General features: G+C 44.7%; 1 protein-coding gene across 1 annotated transcript in view; it reads left to right on the top strand.

Moving 5' to 3' along the window:
• The window catches only part of LOC134966728 (nicotinamide N-methyltransferase-like), a 150,945-nt gene extending 129,631 nt beyond the window's left edge, over nt 1-21,314 (top strand). Inside the window, exon 3 of the mRNA XM_063943713.1 lies at nt 20,747-21,314. Within this exon, the coding sequence (XP_063799783.1) occupies nt 20,747-21,170 (424 nt within the window). The 3' untranslated portion in view covers nt 21,171-21,314. The remainder of the gene's footprint in view (nt 1-20,746) is intronic.
• The last annotated feature ends 271 nt before the right edge of the window (nt 21,315-21,585 follow it).

Genomic DNA, 21,585 nt, shown 5'->3' with positions numbered 1-21,585 from the left:
GACATGCACACTTTAACCAACCCATCATTTCAGTGACAGGGTCTGCCACACGACTGTGACTGATATGACGGGTTGGTTTGGACCCCCCCCAAAAAAGAAGCAATTAATCTCTCCTTGCACAAACTGGCTCTACAGAGGCAAGATGTCCACCTCATCTTCACCCTCCGATATATCACCGTGTACATCCCCCTCCTCACAGATTATCAATTCGTCCCCACTGGAATCCACCATCTCAGCTCCCTGTGTACTTTGTGGAGGCAATTGCTGCTGGTCAATGTCTCCGCGGAGGAATTGATTATAATTCATTTTAATGAACATCATCTTCTCCACATTTTCTGGATGTAACCTCGTACGCCGATTGCTGACAAGGTGAGCGGCGGCACTAAACACTCTTTCGGAGTACACACTTGTGGGAGGGCAACTTAGGTAGAATAAAGCCAGTTTGTGCAAGGGCCTCCAAATTGCCTCTTTTTCCTGCCAGTATAAGTACGGACTGTGTGACGTGCCTACTTGGATGCGGTCACTCATATAATCCTCCACCATTCTATCAATGTTGAGAGAATCATATGCAGTGACAGTAGACGACATGTCCGTAATCGTTGTCAGGTCCTTCAGTCCGGACCAGATGTCAGCATCAGCAGTCGCTCCAGACTGCCCTGCATCACCGCCAGCGGGTGGGCTCGGAATTCTGAGCCTTTTCCTCGCACCCCCAGTTGCGGGAGAATGTGAAGGAGGAGATGTTGACAGGTCGCGTTCCGCTTGACTTGACAATTTTGTCACCAGCAGGTCTTTCAACCCCAGCAGACCTGTGTCTGCCGGAAAGAGAGATCCAAGGTAGGCTTTAAATCTAGGATCGAGCACGGTGGCCAAAATGTAGTGCTCTGATTTCAACAGATTGACCACCCGTGAATCCTTGTTAAGCGAATTAAGGGCTCCATCCACAAGTCCCACATGCCTAGCGGAATCGCTCCGTGTTAGCTCCTTCTTCAATGCCTCCAGCTTCTTCTGCAAAAGCCTGATGAGGGGAATGACCTGACTCAGGCTGGCAGTGTCTGAACTGACTTCACGTGTGGCAAGTTCAAAGGGCATCAGAACCTTGCACAACGTTGAAATCATTCTCCACTGCACTTGAGACAGGTGCATTCCATCTCCTATATCGTGCTCAATTGTATAGGCTTGAATGGCCTTTTGCTGCTCCTCCAACCTCTGAAGCATATAGAGGGTTGAATTCCACCTCGTTACCACTTCTTGCTTCAGATGATGGCAGGGCAGGTTCAGTAGTTTTTGGTGGTGCTCCAGTCTTCTGTACGTGGTGCCTGTATGCCGAAAGTGTCCCGCAATTTTTCTGGCCACCGACAGCATCTCTTGCACGCCCCTGTCGTTTTTTAAAAAATTCTGCACCACCAAATTCAAGGTATGTGCAAAACATGGGACGTGCTGGAATTTGCCCATATTTAATGCACACACAATATTGCTGGCGTTGTCCGATGCCACAAATCCACAGGAGAGTCCAATTGGGGTAAGCCATTCCGCGATGATCTTCCTCAGTTGCCGTAAGAGGTTTTCAGCTGTGTGCGTATTCTGGAAAGCGGTGATACAAAGCGTAGCCTGCCTAGGAAAGAGTTGGCGTTTGCGAGATGCTGCTACTGGTGCCGCCGCTGCTGTTCTTGCGGCGGGAGTCCATACATCTACCCAGTGGGCTGTCACAGTCATATAGTCCTGACCCTGCCCTGCTCCACTTGTCCACATGTCCGTGGTTAAGTGGACATTGGGTACAACTGCATTTTTTAGGACACTGGTGAGTCTTTTTCTGACGTCCGTGTACATTCTCGGTATCGCCTGCCTAGAGAAGTGGAACCTAGATGGTATTTGGTAACGGGGGCACACTGCCTCAATAAATTGTCTAGTTCCCTGTGAACTAACGGCGGATACCGGACGCACGTCTAACACCAACATAGTTGTCAAGGACTCAGTTATCCGCTTTGCAGTAGGATGACTGCTGTGATATTTCATCTTCCTCGCAAAGGACTGTTGAACAGTCAATTGCTTACTGGAAGTAGTACAAGTGGGCTTACGACTTCCCCTCTGGGATGACCATCGACTCCCAGCGGCAACAACAGCAGCGCCAGCAGCAGTAGGCGTTACACGCAAGGATGCATCGGAGGAATCCCAGGCAGGAAAGGACTCGTCAGACTTGCCAGTGACATGGCCTGCAGGACTATTGGCATTCCTGGGGAAGGAGGAAATTGACACTGAGGGAGTTGGTGGGGTGGTTTGCGTGAGCTTGGTTACAAGAGGAAGGGATTTACTGGTCAGTGGACTGCTTCCGCTGTCACCCAAAGTTTTTGAACTTGTCACTGACTTATTATGAATGCGCTGCAGGTGACGTATAAGGGAGGATGTTCCGAGGTGGTTAACGTCCTTACCCCTACTTATTACAGCTTGACAAAGGGAACACACGGCTTGACACCTGTTGTCCGCATTTCTGGTGAAATACCTCCACACCGAAGAGCTGATTTTTTTGGTATTTTCACCTGGCATGTCAACGGCCATATTCCTCCCACGGACAACAGGTGTCTCCCCGGGTGCCTGACTTAAACAAACCACCTCACCATCAGAATCCTCCTGGTCAATTTCCTCCCCAGCGCCAGCAACACCCATATCCTCCTCATCCTGGTGTACTTCAACACTGACATCTTCAATCTGACTATCAGGAACTGGACTGCGGGTGCTCCTTCCAGCACTTGCAGGGGGCGTGCAAATAGTGGAAGGCGCATGCTCTTCACGTCCAGTGTTGGGAAGGTCAGGCATCGCAAACGACACAATTGGACTCTCCTTGTGGATTTGGGATTTCAAAGAACGCACAGTTCTTTGCGGTGCTTTTGCCAGCTTGAGTCTTTTCAGTTTTCTAGCGAGAGGCTGAGTGCTTCCATCCTCATGTGAAGCTGAACCACTAGCCATGAACATAGGCCAGGGCCTCAGCCGTTCCTTGCCACTCCGTGTGGTAAATGGCATATTGGCAAGTTTACGCTTCTCCTCCGACAATTTTATTTTAGGTTTTGGAGTCCTTTTTTTTCTGATATTTGGTGTTTTGGATTTGACATGCTCTGTACTATGACATTGGGCATCGGCCTTGGCAGACGACGTTGCTGGCATTTCATCGTCTCGGCCATGACTAGTGGCAGCAGCTTCAGCACGAGGTGGAAGTGGATCTTGATCTTTCCCTAATTTTGGAACCTCAACTTTTTTGTTCTCCATATTTTATAGGCAGAACTAAAAGGCACCTCAGGTAAACAATGGAGATGGATGGATTGGATAGTTTACTAGTATACAATTATGGACGGACTGCCACGGTTAGGTGGTATAAAAAAACCACGGTTAGGTGGTATATATTATAATAATAATACAATTATGGATGGACGGACTGCCTGCCGACTGCCGACACAGAGGTAGCCACAGCCGTGAACTACCGCACTGTACACTGGTTGATAAAGAGATAGTAGTATACTCGTAACAACTAGTATGACACTATGACGACGGTATAAAGAATGAAAAAAAAACCACGGTTAGGTGGTATATATTATAATAATAATACAATTATGGATGGACGGACTGCCTGCCGACTGCCGACACAGAGGTAGCCACAGCCGTGAACTACCGCACTGTACACTGGTTGATAAAGAGATAGTAGTATACTCGTAACAACTAGTATGACACTATGACGACGGTATAAAGAATGGAAAAAAAACCACGGTTAGGTGGTATATATTATAATAATAATACAATTATGGATGGACGGACTGCCTGCCGACTGCCGACACAGAGGTAGCCACAGCCGTGAACTACCGCACTGTACACTGGTTGATAAAGAGATAGTAGTATACTCGTAACAACTAGTATGACACTATGACGACGGTATAAAGAATGAAAAAAAAACCACGGTTAGGTGGTATATATTATAATAATAATGCAATTATGGATGGACGGACTGCCTGCCGACTGCCGACACAGAGGTAGCCACAGCCGTGAACTACCGCACTGTACACTGGTTGATAAAGAGATAGTAGTATACTCGTAACAACTAGTATGACACTATGACGACGGTATAAAGAATGGAAAAAAAACCACGGTTAGGTGGTATATATTATAATAATAATACAATTATGGATGGACGGACTGCCTGCCGACTGCCGACACAGAGGTAGCCACAGCCGTGAACTACCGCACTGTACACTGGTTGATAAAGAGATAGTAGTATACTCGTAACAACTAGTATGACACTATGACGACGGTATAAAGAATGGAAAAAAAACCACGGTTAGGTGGTATATATTATAATAATAATACAATTATGGATGGACGGACTGCCTGCCGACTGCCGACACAGAGGTAGCCACAGCCGTGAACTACCGCACTGTACACTGGTTGATAAAGAGATAGTAGTATACTCGTAACAACTAGTATGACACTATGACGACGGTATAAAGAATGGAAAAAAAACCACGGTTAGGTGGTATATATTATAATAATAATACAATTATGGATGGACGGACTGCCTGCCGACTGCCGACACAGAGGTAGCCACAGCCGTGAACTACCGCACTGTACACTGGTTGATAAAGAGATAGTAGTATACTCGTAACAACTAGTATGACACTATGACGACGGTATAAAGAATGGAAAAAAAACCACGGTTAGGTGGTATATATTATAATAATAATACAATTATGGATGGACGGACTGCCTGCCGACTGCCGACACAGAGGTAGCCACAGCCGTGAACTACCGCACTGTACACTGGTTGATAAAGAGATAGTAGTATACTCGTAACAACTAGTATGACACTATGACGACGGTATAAAGAATGGAAAAAAAACCACGGTTAGGTGGTATATATTATAATAATAATACAATTATGGATGGACGGACTGCCTGCCGACTGCCGACACAGAGGTAGCCACAGCCGTGAACTACCGCACTGTACACTGGTTGATAAAGAGATAGTAGTATACTCGTAACAACTAGTATGACACTATGACGGTATAAAGAAAGAAAAAAAAATACCACGGTTAGGTGGTATATATTGTAATACAATTATGGATGGACGGACTGCCTGCCGAGTTCCGACTGCCGACACAGAGGTAGCCACAGCCGTGAACTACCGCACTGTACTGTGTCTGCTGCTAATATAGACTGGTTGATAAAGAGATAGTATACAATACATACAACAATATACTACTATACTGGTGGTCAGGCACTGGTCACCACTAGTCACACTGGCAGTGGCACTCCTGCAGCAAAAGTCTGCACTGTTTAATTTTAAATTAATATAATATTATGTACTCCTGGGGGCTCCTGCTATAACAACCTGCAGTGCTCCCCAGTCTCCCCCACAATTATTATAAGCTTTGCCTTTTATACATTGATGTGCAGCACACTGGGCTGAGCTGAGTGCACACAGACTGAGTCACACTGTGTGACTGGCTGCTGCTGTGTATCGTTTTTTTTCAGGCAGAGAACGGATATAGCAGAGAACGGATATATATTAAAATAAATAAAAGTTAACTAACAACAACTGCACTGGTCACTGTGGTAAACTCTGTCTGACTCTGCACAATCTCTCTCTCTCTTCTAATCTAATTTCTAATGGAGAGGACGCCAGCCACGTCCTCTCCCTATCAATCTCAATGCACGTGTGAAAATGGCGGCGACGCGCGGCTCCTTATATAGAATCCGAGTCTCGCGAGAATCCGACAGCGTCATGATGACGTTCGGGCGCGCTCGGGTTAACCGAGCAAGGCGGGAGGATCCGAGTCTGCTCGGACCCGTGAAAAAACATGAAGTTCGTGCGGGTTCGGTTTCAGAGAAACCGAACCCGCTCATCTCTACCAGAAAGTACACAGGAACCTGAGATGGTGGATTCCAGTGGGGACGAATTAATAATCTGTGAGGAGGGGGATGTACACAGTGAAAGGGGTGAGGAATCGGAGGATGAGGAGGAGGTGGACATCTTGCCTCTGTAGAGCCAGTTTGTGCAAAGAGAGATTGATTGCTTCTTTTTTGGTGGGGGCCCAAACCAACCAGTCATTTCAGTCACAGTCGTGTGGCAGACCCTGTGGCTGAAATGATGGGTTTGTTAAAGTGTGCATGTCCTGTTTATACAACATAAGGGTGGGTGGGAGGGCCCAAGGACAATTCCATCTTGAACCTCTTTATTCTTTCATTTTTCTTTGCATCATGTGCTATTTGGGGACTATTTTTTTTAAGTGCCATCCTGTCTGACACTGCAGTGCCACTCCTAGATGGGCCAGGTGTTTGTGTCGGCCACTTGGGTCGCTTAGCTTAGTCATCCAGTGACCACGGTGCAAATTTAATGAATAAAAATAATATTGTGAGGTGTGAGGTGTTCAGAATATACTGAAAATGAGTGGAAATTATGGTTATTGAGGTTAATAATACTATGGGATCAAAATGACCCCCAAATTCTATGATTTAAGCTGTTTTTGAGGGTTTTTTGTAAAAAACACCCGAATCCAAAACACACCCGAACCCGACAAAATAATTTCAGGAAGGTTTTGGCAAAACGCGTCCGAATCCAAAACACGGCCGCGGATCCGAATCCAAAACCAAAACACAAAACCCGAAAAATGTCCGGTGCACATCACTACACAAAACCCGAAAAATTTCCGGTGCACATCTCTAATATATATATATATATATATATATATATATATAGAATAGGAGGAAGGAAGAGCGGCACTCGGCGTCTTGAGGTCAAAGACTTATATTTGAACAACACATAGAAGTCCGACGTTTCGGGGCTCACATGCCCCTTTGTCAAGGTGTACAACGTTGTACACCTTGACAAAGGAGCATGTGAGCCCCGAAACGTCGGACTTCTATGTGTTGTTCAAATATAAGTCTTTGACCTCAAGACGCAGAGTGCCGCTCTTCCTTCCTTCTATTTGAAAATCTCCCTTGGGATGGCACCGGTGCCCGTGTAATACATTTATGGGAGTGCCTGTTCACTTGCTATTTGTTATTTGTATATATATATATATATATAGAAAGCAAAAGACTTCCGGCACTCCTGACCTCTATTTCCCGGCTCTGGTGCCTTCCTCTGGGGTGAGCCCCCCAAATATACAGAGATTCCAGGTACTAGGCGGCACTCAGAGACTTCATAGGCAATCAGCATATATGCATAAAAGCCCAGTGGGGCGTGCTTTATTCGTAACGTTTCGGGGATAGTTTCCCCTTCTTCAGACAAAGCTTACAGTGACAAACAGTGCATTTATATACATAACGGACTTACCCCCTCCCCGTCTGCTCCAGCGGGCTCCCGGTCCTTGCGGCCGCCCTCCGCAGCAGGCACTTCCGGACGCGAATGGACCCGTCGCGCCGGAAGTGACATCACCCGCCCGGCGTCTGAGGCCATGGCAACCCGCTGTAAACAAACAGGGAGCAGTGTAAAGAACGTCCTCAGTGTGCATGAAACATATGAGCAGGGTCAATCCCCCCGCATACAGTGAATAAACAATCTTTAAAACGGTAGTGGCAGAATTGAACTGTAGGCAAGCGTGGCATACCGTACCCATACTGTCCAGCATGACACGCTCCCACATATCAACAGTAAAACAGCTCTAAACGTATTAGCACTGTTTAAATAGTGAATGATGTCTCAAAGGACATGTGATGTGTAGACATAATCTACATACGTGACTCAAACAACATTGCACAATACCACATATTACAATTAAACACTCAACATACGTGTGGATACAAATTATCTATTATCTCCTAATTCCCCACAGGGATGTTTTGGCACCCCAAAAGATCCCTATGGTGCCCACTTACTCTACCTTTCTGTTTCAGAACAAAATTATTCTTAAATGTGGTGAATTCATTGTACCGCTGCCATCTAGTGGCCAATATGATAAAATACCTACCAATATCTATAAAATACCAAAATCTATAGAAAAATATACATGACTGTATTGCAAAACCTCTAAGCCACCCAACATCCGACATCTGTGGTTAGATGAGCAGTTCCACATGTCAAGCCTAGCTCGTCCGGGGTACCTGATTCTCATTGGCCCTATACTAGGACAGCAGCTTTATAAAAAGTGACTTAGATTTAATGATTCATTTAAACCTCTGGGGGCCACACAATCGAGACGGAAAATCCATCTGGATTCTAGCTGTAAGAGTAATTTCCCCCTGTCCCCTCCACGGCGAGGTGCTGGAACATGGTCGATCGCTTTATATTTTAGACTGGCAAGATTGTGTTTGTGTGTTAAATAGTGGCGAGCGACCGGTTGGTCGCTATCGCCCGTGGCTAGGGCTGCTCGGATGGCTGACCTATGTTGGGTGAGACGTACCTTGAGTTGGCACTCCGTCTTCCCAACATAGTATAGCCCGCACGGGCAAATGATGACATATATTATGTATTTGCTTTTACACGTCAATGGCCACTTAATGCTGAATCTCTTCCCAGTGTGGAGGTGAGGGGTGAGGAATAGAATCTCCAACTTCTAAGTATGAACAAGTTGTACACCCTAAGCAGCGTAAACAGCCATTTTTCCGGCTGAGAAAATGTCTGGGAATCTGGCTGTCAAGAAAGCCGGTGACATCTGTTTTAACCAATAGATCTTTTATATTTTTTCCACGTGCATAACTTGTCCTAAGTCTACTTTTGTGAAAGCAACCTAAATCTGGATCTGTGGACACAATTTGAAAAAGCTCTTTCACCTTTTTCAAAGTGCGGGGGCTTTGCGTGTTATATTCATTCACCCAGGTCACCGTATTGCCTTTACTGGGGGTCTGTGAGCGGGCCTTACTCTGAAAGTTAGCTAACGCTTTTTTGCGTGCCTTCAAAAGTTCCCCCATACAGTACCCCCTTTCCAAAATTTGTTTGTGTCATGATATCCAATTGCTTATCGCTTATAATGGGGTTGCTATTATTCCTGCATACCCTTAAGAGTTGTGAATAGGGTAGACCACGAATAGTAGCTTTCGGATGAAAACTATCTGCATGTAATACTGTGTTGCGGTCTGTGGGCTTGGTATATAAGGACGTGTGGATCTGACTCTCACTGAGTTCTATCTGGATGTCCAAAAAGCAGATTTTATGCTTATCTTTAGTGATGGTGAACTTTATGGGACTATCCGACTTATTCTGTTTGTCAATAATGTCTTCCAACTTGTCTTCCATCTTGTTGCCAAAATATCAGCAAGTCGTCTATATACCTCTAATATAGGCACAGTGAGTTGGAAATAGACAAATCCTCAAAAAAGAGCCCTTTCTCGACCTCCCATATAAAGCAATTGGCGAACGAGGGTGCGACGGAAGAACCCATCACACACCCCGTTAACTGTTGGTAATAACTACCATTAAACATAAAAAATTGTGTTCTAATGTAAAAGCTAGCAGTATCCGGAAAAGATCAATGTCTGGGCCCTGGTATGAACAATTACCTGCAATTAACCGTCTTACCGCTTCCAATCCTGCTCTGTGTGATATAGACGTACACAAACTAGTTACATCCAATGTAACTAGTGTGGTGTCCTCGGGGACTACCTGCATGAGCCTTAGTTTCTCTAACAAGTTGCCTGTATCTTTAAGATGTGTAAACGTGTTTTGAATGCAGGGTTGCAAAAACGTATCAAGATACACCGCTACCGGCTCGCACAGAGACCCCCGGGCCAAGATGATAGGTCTACCCGGGGGGCTCTGCACGTTCTTGTGTATCTTGGGTAGCGTGTAAAAAATCTGTAAAATGGGATAAGCAGTAGACAACTTTTCACAAATAACCTGGGACAGTAAGCCATCATCTTTTGCTTGTTTTAAGATGGCGTCTAATTTGTGTTTGTAAGCCTGTATGGGATCATGATCAAGCCTGCAATATGTTGCAGAATCACTCAGTAACCAAGTGCACTCTGCAACATATGCTGCCGTGCAGAGCCGGCCCTAACCAATATGATGCCCTAGGCAAGATTTTGGCTGGTGCCCCCTAGCACAACCGCTGGTTCCGCCTCTGACCTTGCACCTCTTTCCCAGCACCATCACCCCTCACCCATAACAGTCCTTATTTTGGTGTTTGTACCCCCTATATTTTAAATAGGAACAGTTCGCACATTTGGTGCACAGCCCAAAAAGGGGTGTGCTTTTGCTGGCAAGGGGCATGGCCACACAATAGTAGCCCCAATTCCAATTACACCACACAGTACTGCAACTTTATTCACATTTGATCATGCGATAGTGTCCATAATTCACATTACATCCCACAGTAATATCACTTTACCTTATAAACATTACTCCTCACAGTAGAGCTCCTTATTCACATTACATCACACTGAATTGCTCCTTTTTTACATTACACCACACCCTATTGCTCTTTATTCACATTAGACGACACAGTAATGCCCTTTCTATACGCAACGCCACATAGTAGAGCACCTTAAACACATAATGCCACACATTAGTAATGCATTTATACACATAATTCCACACAGTAATGCCCCTTTACACATCATGAGACACATCATTAATGTCCTTATAAACATAATGCGTCTTACACATTATGACAACCTTTATTAATGCCTCTTTACACATAATGTCCCTTACACATATGCCACACATTATTAATGCCCTTATACACATAACGACACACATAGTGCCCCCTACACATTTGCTGCACATTATTAGTGCCTCTATACACATAATGACACACATACAGCAGTACCCTGTTACACATATGCCGCACATTATTAATGCCCTTATACACATAATGACACACATAGTGCCCCTTACACATATGTTGCACATTATTAATGCATTTTTACATGACACACATAATGCTCCTTACACATATTCCGAACACTACTGCACAACCAACCCACTCACATGCACACAGCACTCACACTGCCACTAACACTGTGACCTCTGCCTCTGCTTGGATACAGATGTGTCCTCATAAATCTTGCCTCAATGCTAGCGTCAGGCACATTTTTTTTTAATGAAAATGCATCTTATTTGCATTGCTATGTGGCTAGGATGCAAAAGCAGCTTCTGCTGATTAAAATGATACGCAGCATGCCTATATACTGTGTGAGACTGTGGCTGTATCTGCATATGAAATGCTACACACAGAATATAGGCATGCTGCATATCATTTTAATCAGCAGAAGCTGCTGATGCCCCTAGGCATATCAAATGCCCTAGGCAATTGCCTAGTTTGCCTATGCCTATGGCCGGCTCTGCTGCCGTGTCCTGTATCACAATTGAGCCCCCCTTATCAGCTGATCTCACAATAATGTCTTTCCGACTTTGTAGCTGAGTGAGGGCTCCTCGCTCCTCCCAGGACAGGTTGTGTCTAATAGGCCCTTCATCCATGTCCATGCTGTTCTCCATCAGCCTATGAAATGTTTTTAACGAGGCGTTGGATGACTGGGGTTCAAACTTTAAGCTTTGGCCCAACCTTTGAATCCTAGTGGGCAAATTTTACATTGTGCCTGCAGGATGTTTGAAGAAATGTTCTTTCAACTTGAGGGATCTGTGTAACTTATACGTGTCGACTTTCCATTTAAAACGGTCTGGTCTGTTCGTAGGAATGAATGACAGTCCTTTACTCAATAACTGCTGTTCTTGAGCAGTAAGGACATGTGAGGACAAGTTGAAAATGGCATTTACTTGTTTCTCCCCGTCTTTCTTCCCTGCCTTCCTCCGCGACTGGCCCCCCCTGCGCATGGGCCTCTTCCTCGGGCCAGTAAATCAGAAGATCAGAGCCATAACCCAGCCAACCTGACAGCCACGATGACCCCTTTGGGGGTAAGCACTCGGGCAGACCAGACCGTTTTAAATGGAAAGCCGACACATCTAAGTTACACAGATCCCTCATGTTGAAAGAACATTTCTTCAAACATCCTGCAGGCACAATGGAAATTTTGCCCACTAGAATTCAAAGGTTGGGCCAAAGATCAAAGTTTGAACCCCAGTCATCCAACGCCTCGTTAAAAACATTTCATAGGCTGATGGAGAACAGCATGGACATGGATGAAGTGCCTATTAGACACAGCCTGTCCTGGGATTAGCGAGGAGCCCTCACTCAGCTACAAAGTCGAAAAGACATTATTGTGAGATCAGCTGATAAGGGGGGCTCGATTGTAATACAGGACACGGCAGCATATGTTGCAGAGTGCACTTGGTTACTGAGTGATTCTGCAACATATTGCAGGCTCGATCATGATCCCACACAGGCTTACAAACACAAATTAGACGCCATCTTAAAACAAGCAAAAGATGATGGCTTACTGTCCCAGGTTATTTGTGAAAAGTTGTCTACTGCTTATCCCATTTTACAGATTTTTTACACGCTACCCAAGATACACAAGAACGTGTAGAGCCCAGGGCCAAAACTAGGGGGGGGCTAGGGGGGCAGGCGACCTGGGCGCCGGATTGGAGGGGGCGCCGAGACCCCCTAGCACCCTCTCCCTATGCGCCAGTGCCGTTTCTTGCGGCGGGCGAGCCGTGCAACCGCACGGGGCGCCCGGCGCGGCACTTCTTTGTACTTTGAAACCCCCTTCTCCCTCCTCCCGAGTGCCCAGCTCGGGGGGGGGGTTTCGCGGAATGACGCGATTGCGTCGTGACGTCACGACGCAAACGCGTCATTCCACGAAACCCCGCCCCCCCCCCCGAGCTGGGCACTCGGGAGGAGGGAGAAGGGGGAGCCGCGCAGACGAGGAGGGAGAGGCGGCTGAAGAGCGGCGAGAACCGCTTCAAATGTAAGTCAGCCCCTCTCCCTCCCTCTCTCTCTCTCTCTCTCCCTCCCTCTCCCCACCACCTGCCGGAATGTGTAAAATGGGGACCTGTCTGCCGCAATGTGTAAGATGGGGACACTTTTTCCTGCCGCAATGTGTAAAATGGGGACACTTTTTCCTGCCGCAATGTGTAAAATGGGGACACTTTTTCCTGCCGCAATGTGTAAAATGGGGACACTTTTTCCTGCCGCAATGTGTAAAATGGGGACACTTGCCTGTCGTACTGTGTAAAATGGGGACACGTGCCTGCCGCAATGTGTAACATGGGGACACTTTTTCCTGCCGCAATGTGTAAAATGGGGACACCTGTCTGCCGCAATGTGTAAAATGGGGTCACCTGTCTGCCGCAATGTGTAAAATGGGGACACTTGCCTGCCGTACTGTGTAAAATGGGGACACTTTCCTGCCGCAATGTGTAAAATGGGGACACTTTTTCCTGCCGCAATGTGTAAAATGGGGACACCTGTCTGCCGCAATGTGTAAAATGGGGTCACCTGTCTGCCGCAATGTGTAAAATGGGGACACTTGCCTGTCGTACTGTGTAAAATGGGGACACTTTTTCCTGGATATGAAATTTATGTTAGAAAAGGCAATTTTTCAGGTAAAAAAGTTCTGAAAGAGAGATATATATATATATAATATTTTTATTCATTTATTTATTTATTTTAAAATGTTTATTTTTTTTATTTTTTTTATTTATTTATTGTAAAAAAAAATATATATATTTTTTTTTTTTTTTTGGGGGGGGGGGGTGTCAAATGACTACCTTGCCCCGGGTGACAAAAATCCTAGTTTCGGCCCTGCCAGAGCCCCCCGGGTAGACCTATCGTCTCGGTTCGGGGGTCTCTGTGCGAGCCGGTAGCGGTGTATCTTGATACATTTTTGCAAACCTGCATTCAAAACACGTTTACACATTTTGAAGATACAGGCACCTTGTTAGAGAAACTAAGGCTCATGCAGGTAGTCCCCGAGGACACCACACTAGTTACATTGGATGTACCTAGTTTGTGTACGTCTATACCACACAGAGCAGGATTGGAAGCGGTAAGACAGTTAATTACAGGTAATTGTTCATACCAGGGCCCAGACATTGATCTTTTCCGGATACTGCTAGCTTTTACATTAGAACACAATTGTTTTATGTTTAATGGTAGTTATTGCCAACAGCTAATGGGGTGTGTGATGGGTTCTTCCGTCGCACCCTCGTTCGCCAATTGCTTTATATGGGAGGTCAAGAAAGGGCTCTTTTTTGAGGATTTGTCTATTTCCAACTCACTGTGCCTATATTAGAGGTATATAGACGACTTGCTGATATTTTGGCAACAAGATGGAAGACAAGTTGGAAGACATTATTGACAAACAGAATAAGTCGGATAGTCCCATAAAGTTCACCATCACTAAAGATAAGCATAAAATCTACTTTTTGGACATCCAGATAGAACTCAGTGAGAGTCAGATCCACACGTCCTTATATACCAAGCCCACAGACCGCAACACAGTATTACATGCAGATAGTTTTCATCCGAAAGCTACTATTTGTGGCCTACCCTATTCACAACTCTTAAGGGTATGCAGGAATAATAGCAACCCCATTATAAGCGATAAGCAATTGGATATCATGACAAAACAAATTTCGGAAAGGGGGTACTGTATGGGGGAACTTTTGAAGGCACGCAAAAAAGCGTTAGCTAACTTTCAGAGTAAGGCCCGCTCACAGACCCCCAGTAAAGGCAATACGGTGACCTGGGTGAATGAATATAACACGCAAAGCCCCCGCACTTTGAAAAAGGCGAAAGAGCTTTGGCAAATTGTGTTCACAGATCCAGATTTAGGTTGCTTTCACAAAAGTAGACTTAGGACAAGTTATGCACGTGGAAAAAATATAAAAGATCTATAGGTTAAAACAGATGTCACCGGCTTTCTTGACAGCCAGATTCCCAGACATTTTCTCAGCCGGAAAAATGGCTGTTTACGCTGCTTAGGGTGTATAACTTGTTCATACTTAGAAGTTGGAGATTCTATTCCTCACCTCCACACTGGGAAGAGATTCAGCATTAAGTGGCCATTGACGTGTAAAAGCAAATACGTAATATATGTCATAATTTGCCCGTGCGGGCTATACTATGTTGGGAAGACGGAGTGCCAACTCAAGGTAAGTCTCACCCAACATAGGTCAGCCATCCGAGCAGCCCTAGCCACGGGCGATAGCGACCAACCGGTCGCTCGCCACTATTTAACACACAAACACAATCTTGCCAGTCTAAAATATAAAGCGATCGACCATGTTCCAGCACCTTGCAGTGGAGGGGACAGGGGGAAATTACTCTTACAGCTAGAATCCAGATGGATTTTCCGTCGCGATTGTGTGGCCCCCAGAGGTTTAAATGAATCATTAAATCTAAGTCACTTTTTATAAAGCTGCTGTCCTAGTATAGGGCCAATGAGAATCAGGTACCCCGGACGAGCTAGGCTTGACATGTGGACCTGCTCATCTAACCACAGGTGTCGGATGTTGGGTGGCTAGAGGTTTTGCAATACAGTCATGTATATTTTTCTATAGATTTTGGTATTTTATAGATATTGGTAGGTATTTTATCATATTGGCCACTAGATGGCAGCGGTACATCAGCGTAGAATGAATTCACCACATTTAAGAATAATTTTGTTCTGAAACAGAAAGGTAGAGTAAGTGGGCACCATAGGGTTCTTTTGGGGTGCCAAAACATCCCTGTGGGGAATTAGGAGATAATAGATAATTTGTATCCACACGTATGTTGAATGTTTAATTGTAATATGTGGTATTGTGCAATGTCACGTATGTAGATTATGGGAAAAAAAGGAGTACAAAGCTTTGTAGGCGCTAACAAATATAATAACAAAAGGATTGTATACGTTCCTTTAAGAGAACTTGTGCCAAGACAAAACCAGGGTGTGTGGCCTTCCTTCTTCCTCTTAACGGCACTTCCTATGTTTTTTTTCATCAGTCGAACCTCTTCCATATATGTCGCATGTTAAAGGGACAGAGAGAGTCGCATAGTGTGATACAGTAAATTTAATGAACACTCTTTATATAAAACACATGCGATCCCCCTTCAGAAATCCTGAATGGTGAATCCAAAACAATTACCAGCTAAAAGACATAAATGCACTAAAAGAATCTTAAAATCCAAAACGTCCTCCTCCCACAGATAACACTCAGAATTTTGGGAACAGCTTAGGTGATGATAGGATTTGCTTAATTACCAGAGATCCCTGGAAATCAGACAGAAGATGAAATTACAGTTGGCGACCCGGAACCGCTCACTGGACCTCTGATTTCTCCTGGCAAGAAGCAGACCCTCTGTCACCGTTGTTGTGCCCCACCAACGCGTTTCAACCCTTCACGTGGGTCTTTTTCAAGGTGCTGAGTGTATTGTTCCCTGTGGAACTGATATTTAAACCCCATGTGTCCAATCAGATCCCAACCGGGTAATGTGGTCATTACACACAGCTGTTTGTATCATTGCTCCAATCCACACGGTTCTAGACGATCATGTGATCTAACTCCGGCTCCCTGTAGTCATGGAAACCGCCTAACACCAGACCCGCGATGATGACGTCAGCGCTAACCGCCGCGTCTCCATGGTAACCCTCCTCACGGGAACCTGTGTCTCTCTCTTGCGGAAGTCTGTTGTTTGCGGCGCGTCACTTCCTCCTGTGTTCGGTTGCCATGGTGCCCGTAAACGGATGTCACAGAATCTCCCCGCAAGGCTATTCTTCAATTCAGTAGCTGTAGTCCGTTACGTCACTTCCTCCTTCGTATTGTTGCCATGGTATCTATACAACAGAAGTTCTCCCCGTATAGCTTGGTTATAGGACAGTTGTCATGGTGATAATCCGCAGTCATAGACGTTCTTTTCCAAATGCTATTATTGCAAATGGTTTTAGTGGATGCTGCTCCTCCATATTTACATAAACTCCATATCTTTATAAAACCACTCCTTCTACTTAGTCTCATATTCTGCAATATGGGTTTATGTAGTGTTTTTTTCCCCCTTGAATATAAAAGGAAAAGAAAGAAACAGAGGTATGTATCTTGGAAGGGAGAATGGGATATATCAATGCATATAACATTTCCCAACAAAAGGCATGCTTATCCCATTTTTCTACAGTTTCTATATGTGATATTGAACCGATGTAATATAATTATTTTAACCAATTATCAGTCATCATAAAAACCATTTTAGCTCAAAATCAGAATTGAGTCCATTTGGTTTCAAAGTATTGAGTTCATATATGGTCTGCATCTCCACTTTTGCCAGCTGTGTCCCTGTATCTCTTTGGCGACAGTGCCCCTCAACTAATTTGATCCCTGCGAACCTTCTAATGTGTTCAGTTGAGCAGTTGTGTTTGCTCTTGAAGTGGCTGGATAATGAATGTGTATCGAGACCTTTTCTTATGTTTCGAAGATGTTCTCCCAAGCGGGTTTTTAATGGTCTGGACGTTCTACCCACATAGACCAGCTTGCAGGAGCATTCTATTATGTAAATAACGTTTCTGCTGTTACATGTCATGAATTTCTCTATTTTGATTTTGACCCCATTCAATTCTATTATCTCAAATTTCCTCTGTTCGCTTTTTATATTTCTGCATCCCAGACAACTTCCGCATCGATGGAATCCTTTTGTCCGGATGCTATTCCTTACTGGTGCCCCAGGATGCATGCTTCTCACTACTTTATTCCCTATATTTGCTGCTTTCTTGTAGATAAAGACCGGTTTCTCTGGTATAGTTTTACCTAAAATCGGATCCTTTTTGAGAATTTTCCAATGTTTATGAAATGATTTTTCTACTGCCTTATGCTGTGAATTGTAACCTGTAATGAAAGCCCATTGAAATTTGTCCTGCCCATCTACACGTGTAGAATAGCATCCGGACAAAAGGATTCCATCGATGCGGAAGTTGTCTGGGATGCAGAAATATAAAAAGCGAACAGAGGAAATTTGAGATAATAGAATTGAATGGGGTCAAAATCAAAATAGAGAAATTCATGACATGTAACAGCAGAAACGTTATTTACATAATAGAATGCTCCTGCAAGCTGGTCTATGTGGGTAGAACGTCCAGACCATTAAAAACCCGCTTGGGAGAACATCTTCGAAACATAAGAAAAGGTCTCGATACACATTCATTATCCAGCCACTTCAAGAGCAAACACAACTGCTCAACTGAACACATTAGAAGGTTCGCAGGGATCAAATTAGTTGAGGGGCACTGTCGCCAAAGAGATACAGGGACACAGCTGGCAAAAGTGGAGATGCAGACCATATATGAACTCAATACTTTGAAACCAAATGGACTCAATTCTGATTTTGAGCTAAAATGGTTTTTATGATGACTGATAATTGGTTAAAATAATTATATTACATCGGTTCAATATCACATATAGAAACTGTAGAAAAATGGGATAAGCATGCCTTTTGTTGGGAAATGTTATATGCAGTGATATATCCCATTCTCCCTTCCAAGATACATACCTCTGTTTCTTTCTTTTCCTTTTATATTCAAGGGGGGAAAAAACACTACATAAACCCATATTGCAGAATATGAGACTAAGTAGAAGGAGTGGTTTTATCAAGATATGGAGTTTATGTAAATATGGAGGAGCAGCATCCACTAAAACCATTTGCAATAATAGCATTTGGAAAAGAACGTCTATGACTGCGGATTATCACCATGACAACTGTCCTATAACCAAGCTATACGGGGAGAACTTCTGTTGTATAGATACCATGGCAACAATACGAAGGAGGAAGTGACGTAACGGACTACAGCTACTGAATTGAAGAATAGCCTTGCGGGGAGATTCTGTGACATCCGTTTACGGGCACCATGGCAACCGGACACAGGAGGAAGTGACGCGCCGCAAACAACAGACTTCCGCAAGAGAGAGACACAGGTTCCCGTGAGGAGGGTTACCATGGAGACGCGGCGGTTAGCGCTGACGTCATCATCGCGGGTCTGGTGTTAGGCGGTTTCCATGACTACAGGGAGTCGGAGTTAGATCACATGATCGTCTAGAACCGTGTGGATTGGAGCAATGATACACACAGCTGTGTGTAATGACCACATTACCCGGTTGGGATCTGATTGGACACATGGGGTTTAAATATCAGTTCCACAGGGAACAATACACTCAGCACCTTGAAAAAGACCCACGTGAAGGGTTGAAACGCGTTGGTGGGGCACAACAACGGTGACAGAGGGTCTGCTTCTTGCCAGGAGAAATCAGAGGTCCAGTGAGCGGTTCCGGGTCGCCAACTGTAATTTCATCTTCTGTCTGATTTCCAGGGATCTCTGGTAATTAAGCAAATCCTATCATCACCTAAGCTGTTCCCAAAATTCTGAGTGTTATCTGTGGGAGGAGGACGTTTTGGATTTTAAGATTCTTTTAGTGCATTTATGTCTTTTAGCTGGTAATTGTTTTGGATTCACCATTCAGGATTTCTGAAGGGGGATCGCATGTGTTTTATATAAAGAGTGTTCATTAAATTTACTGTATCACACTATGCGACTCTCTCTGTCCCTTTAACATGCGACATATATGGAAGAGGTTCGACTGATGAAAAAAAACATAGGAAGTGCCGTTAAGAGGAAGAAGGAAGGCCACACACCCTGGTTTTGTCTTGGCACAAGTTCTCTTAAAGGAACGTATACAATCCTTTTGTTATTATATTTGTTAGCGCCTACAAAGCTTTGTACTCCTTTTTTTCCCATAGATTGTCACATTGGGGGCTGTGGGGATAGCCTCTTCGTACATTGTCTCAGTGGGCTGCCAACATCTGCGCACACTAGGACCCACTATTGTCTATATTTACGTATGTAGATTATGTCTACACATCACATGTCCTTTGAGACATCATTCACTATTTAAACAGTGCTAATACGTTTAGAGCTGTTTTACTGTTGATATGTGGGAGCGTGTCATGCTGGACAGTATGGGTCCGGTATGCCACGCTTGCCTACAGTTCAATTCTGCCACTACCGTTTTAAAGATTGTTTATTCACTGTATGCGGGGGGATTGACCCTGCTCATATGTTTCATGCACACTGAGGACGTTCTTTACACTGCTCCCTGTTTGTTTACAGCGGGTTGCCATGGCCTCAGACGCCGGACGGGGGATGTCACTTCCGGCGCGACGGGTCCAGCCGCGTCCGGAAGTGCCCGCTACCCCCTCCCCGTCTGCTCCAGGGAGCCCACTGGAGCAGACGGGGAGGGGGTAAGTCCGTTATGTATATAAATGCACTGTTTGTCACTGTAAGCTTTGTCTGAAGAAGGGGAAACTATCCCCGAAACGTTATGAATAAACCACGCCACACGGGGCTCTTATGCACATTTACTGATTGCCTAAGAAGTCTCCGAGTGCCGCCTAGTACCTGGAATCTCTCTCTCTCTCTCTCTCTCTCTCTCTCTCTATATATATATATATATATATATATATATAATATGGGTTTGTTTTTTTCATGCTCTATAATCCCTTATTTTGCCCTGGATAAAGTTTTCCACTGATGAAAGGTGGTTACAGCTGTATGCTCAGCTGAGTAGATCTGTAGTTTGAAGTTAACAGATTACATGAATCTCCTGTTACTTTAAATGTTGCAGCCCATAATATAGGTTATGGGCCGGATGTAATGATGTCCGACTTCGGTGGCTATGTGGGATGCCGGCCAAACTCTGACCTTTCTTTTTTAAAGGAGAAATAATGTACAAGACATGGTTTAGCCTCGTACATGATTGACCTTTTAAAAAAAAAACATCTGAGTTTAACCGGCATCCCGCATAGCCACAGAAGTCAGACTTCATTACATCCCGGCCTGTATCTGATCCACGTGTGTGATTGGCTAGTTCTAGATCCAAAAGGAACCTTATTGTGTTTGTATATTACAGTGACCAGTGTCAGGGCGAAGACGTAACATTGAAGACGGCAATAACAAAGATCATAAAATGTGACTTCAACAAAGAGAATATCACAGACCCAGAGGTGCTCCCACCAGCAGACTGTGTCATCAGTGCATGGCTGCTAGACCTCATCAACAAAGACAAAGATGATTATATAAGGAATATCAGGAAATTTATCAAGCTGCTAAAACCTGATGGAACCCTGATATTGGTGGGGTCTCTCAATAATACTTATATTAAAATTGGCCAGGACAAGATACATGTATTTAAATATGATGAGAACTTTGTAAGACAAGTTCTCGCTGATGAAGGGTTCATTATTGACCACTGTGCAGTCCAAAATAGAACAGCAGTGAGTGATGCTATTGACTATAGTGCACTTGTTGTTATCGTGGCTCACAGAAAGAATTAAGCTGGGAAGCAAATAGAGGGCAGCGTAGGCGTTTGCAGGATCTGACACAGGTGTACCGCTATGGGACTTCCCCACTCTGATGGGTCACAGACCACCTCCTTTACCCCCTGCTCTAGGACAAAGACTGCTCACCGGAGCCACCCAGGAAAGCAGTCTATGTCCTGGAGAGGGGAGGGAAGGCAGCTCAGGGGGAAGTCCCATAGCAGCACCCCTATGTCACTTCCTGCACACGCCTATGGGTGGCAGTAAAGAACGTGTAATGGTTAGGGTTACTGCCTCACAGCATTGAGGTCATGGGTTCCATTCCCACCATGGCCCTAACTGTGTGGAGTTTGTATATTCTCCCCGTACTTACGTGGGTTTCCTCCGGGTACTCCGGTTTCCTCCCACACTCCAAAAATATACTGTTACGTTA

This window comes from Pseudophryne corroboree, chromosome 10, assembly GCF_028390025.1.
Source record: "Pseudophryne corroboree isolate aPseCor3 chromosome 10, aPseCor3.hap2, whole genome shotgun sequence".
Classification (NCBI taxonomy): domain Eukaryota; kingdom Metazoa; phylum Chordata; class Amphibia; order Anura; family Myobatrachidae; genus Pseudophryne; species Pseudophryne corroboree.
The sequence above is the reverse complement of the archived record's forward strand: the minus strand, read 5'-3'. Positions and strand labels throughout refer to the sequence as shown.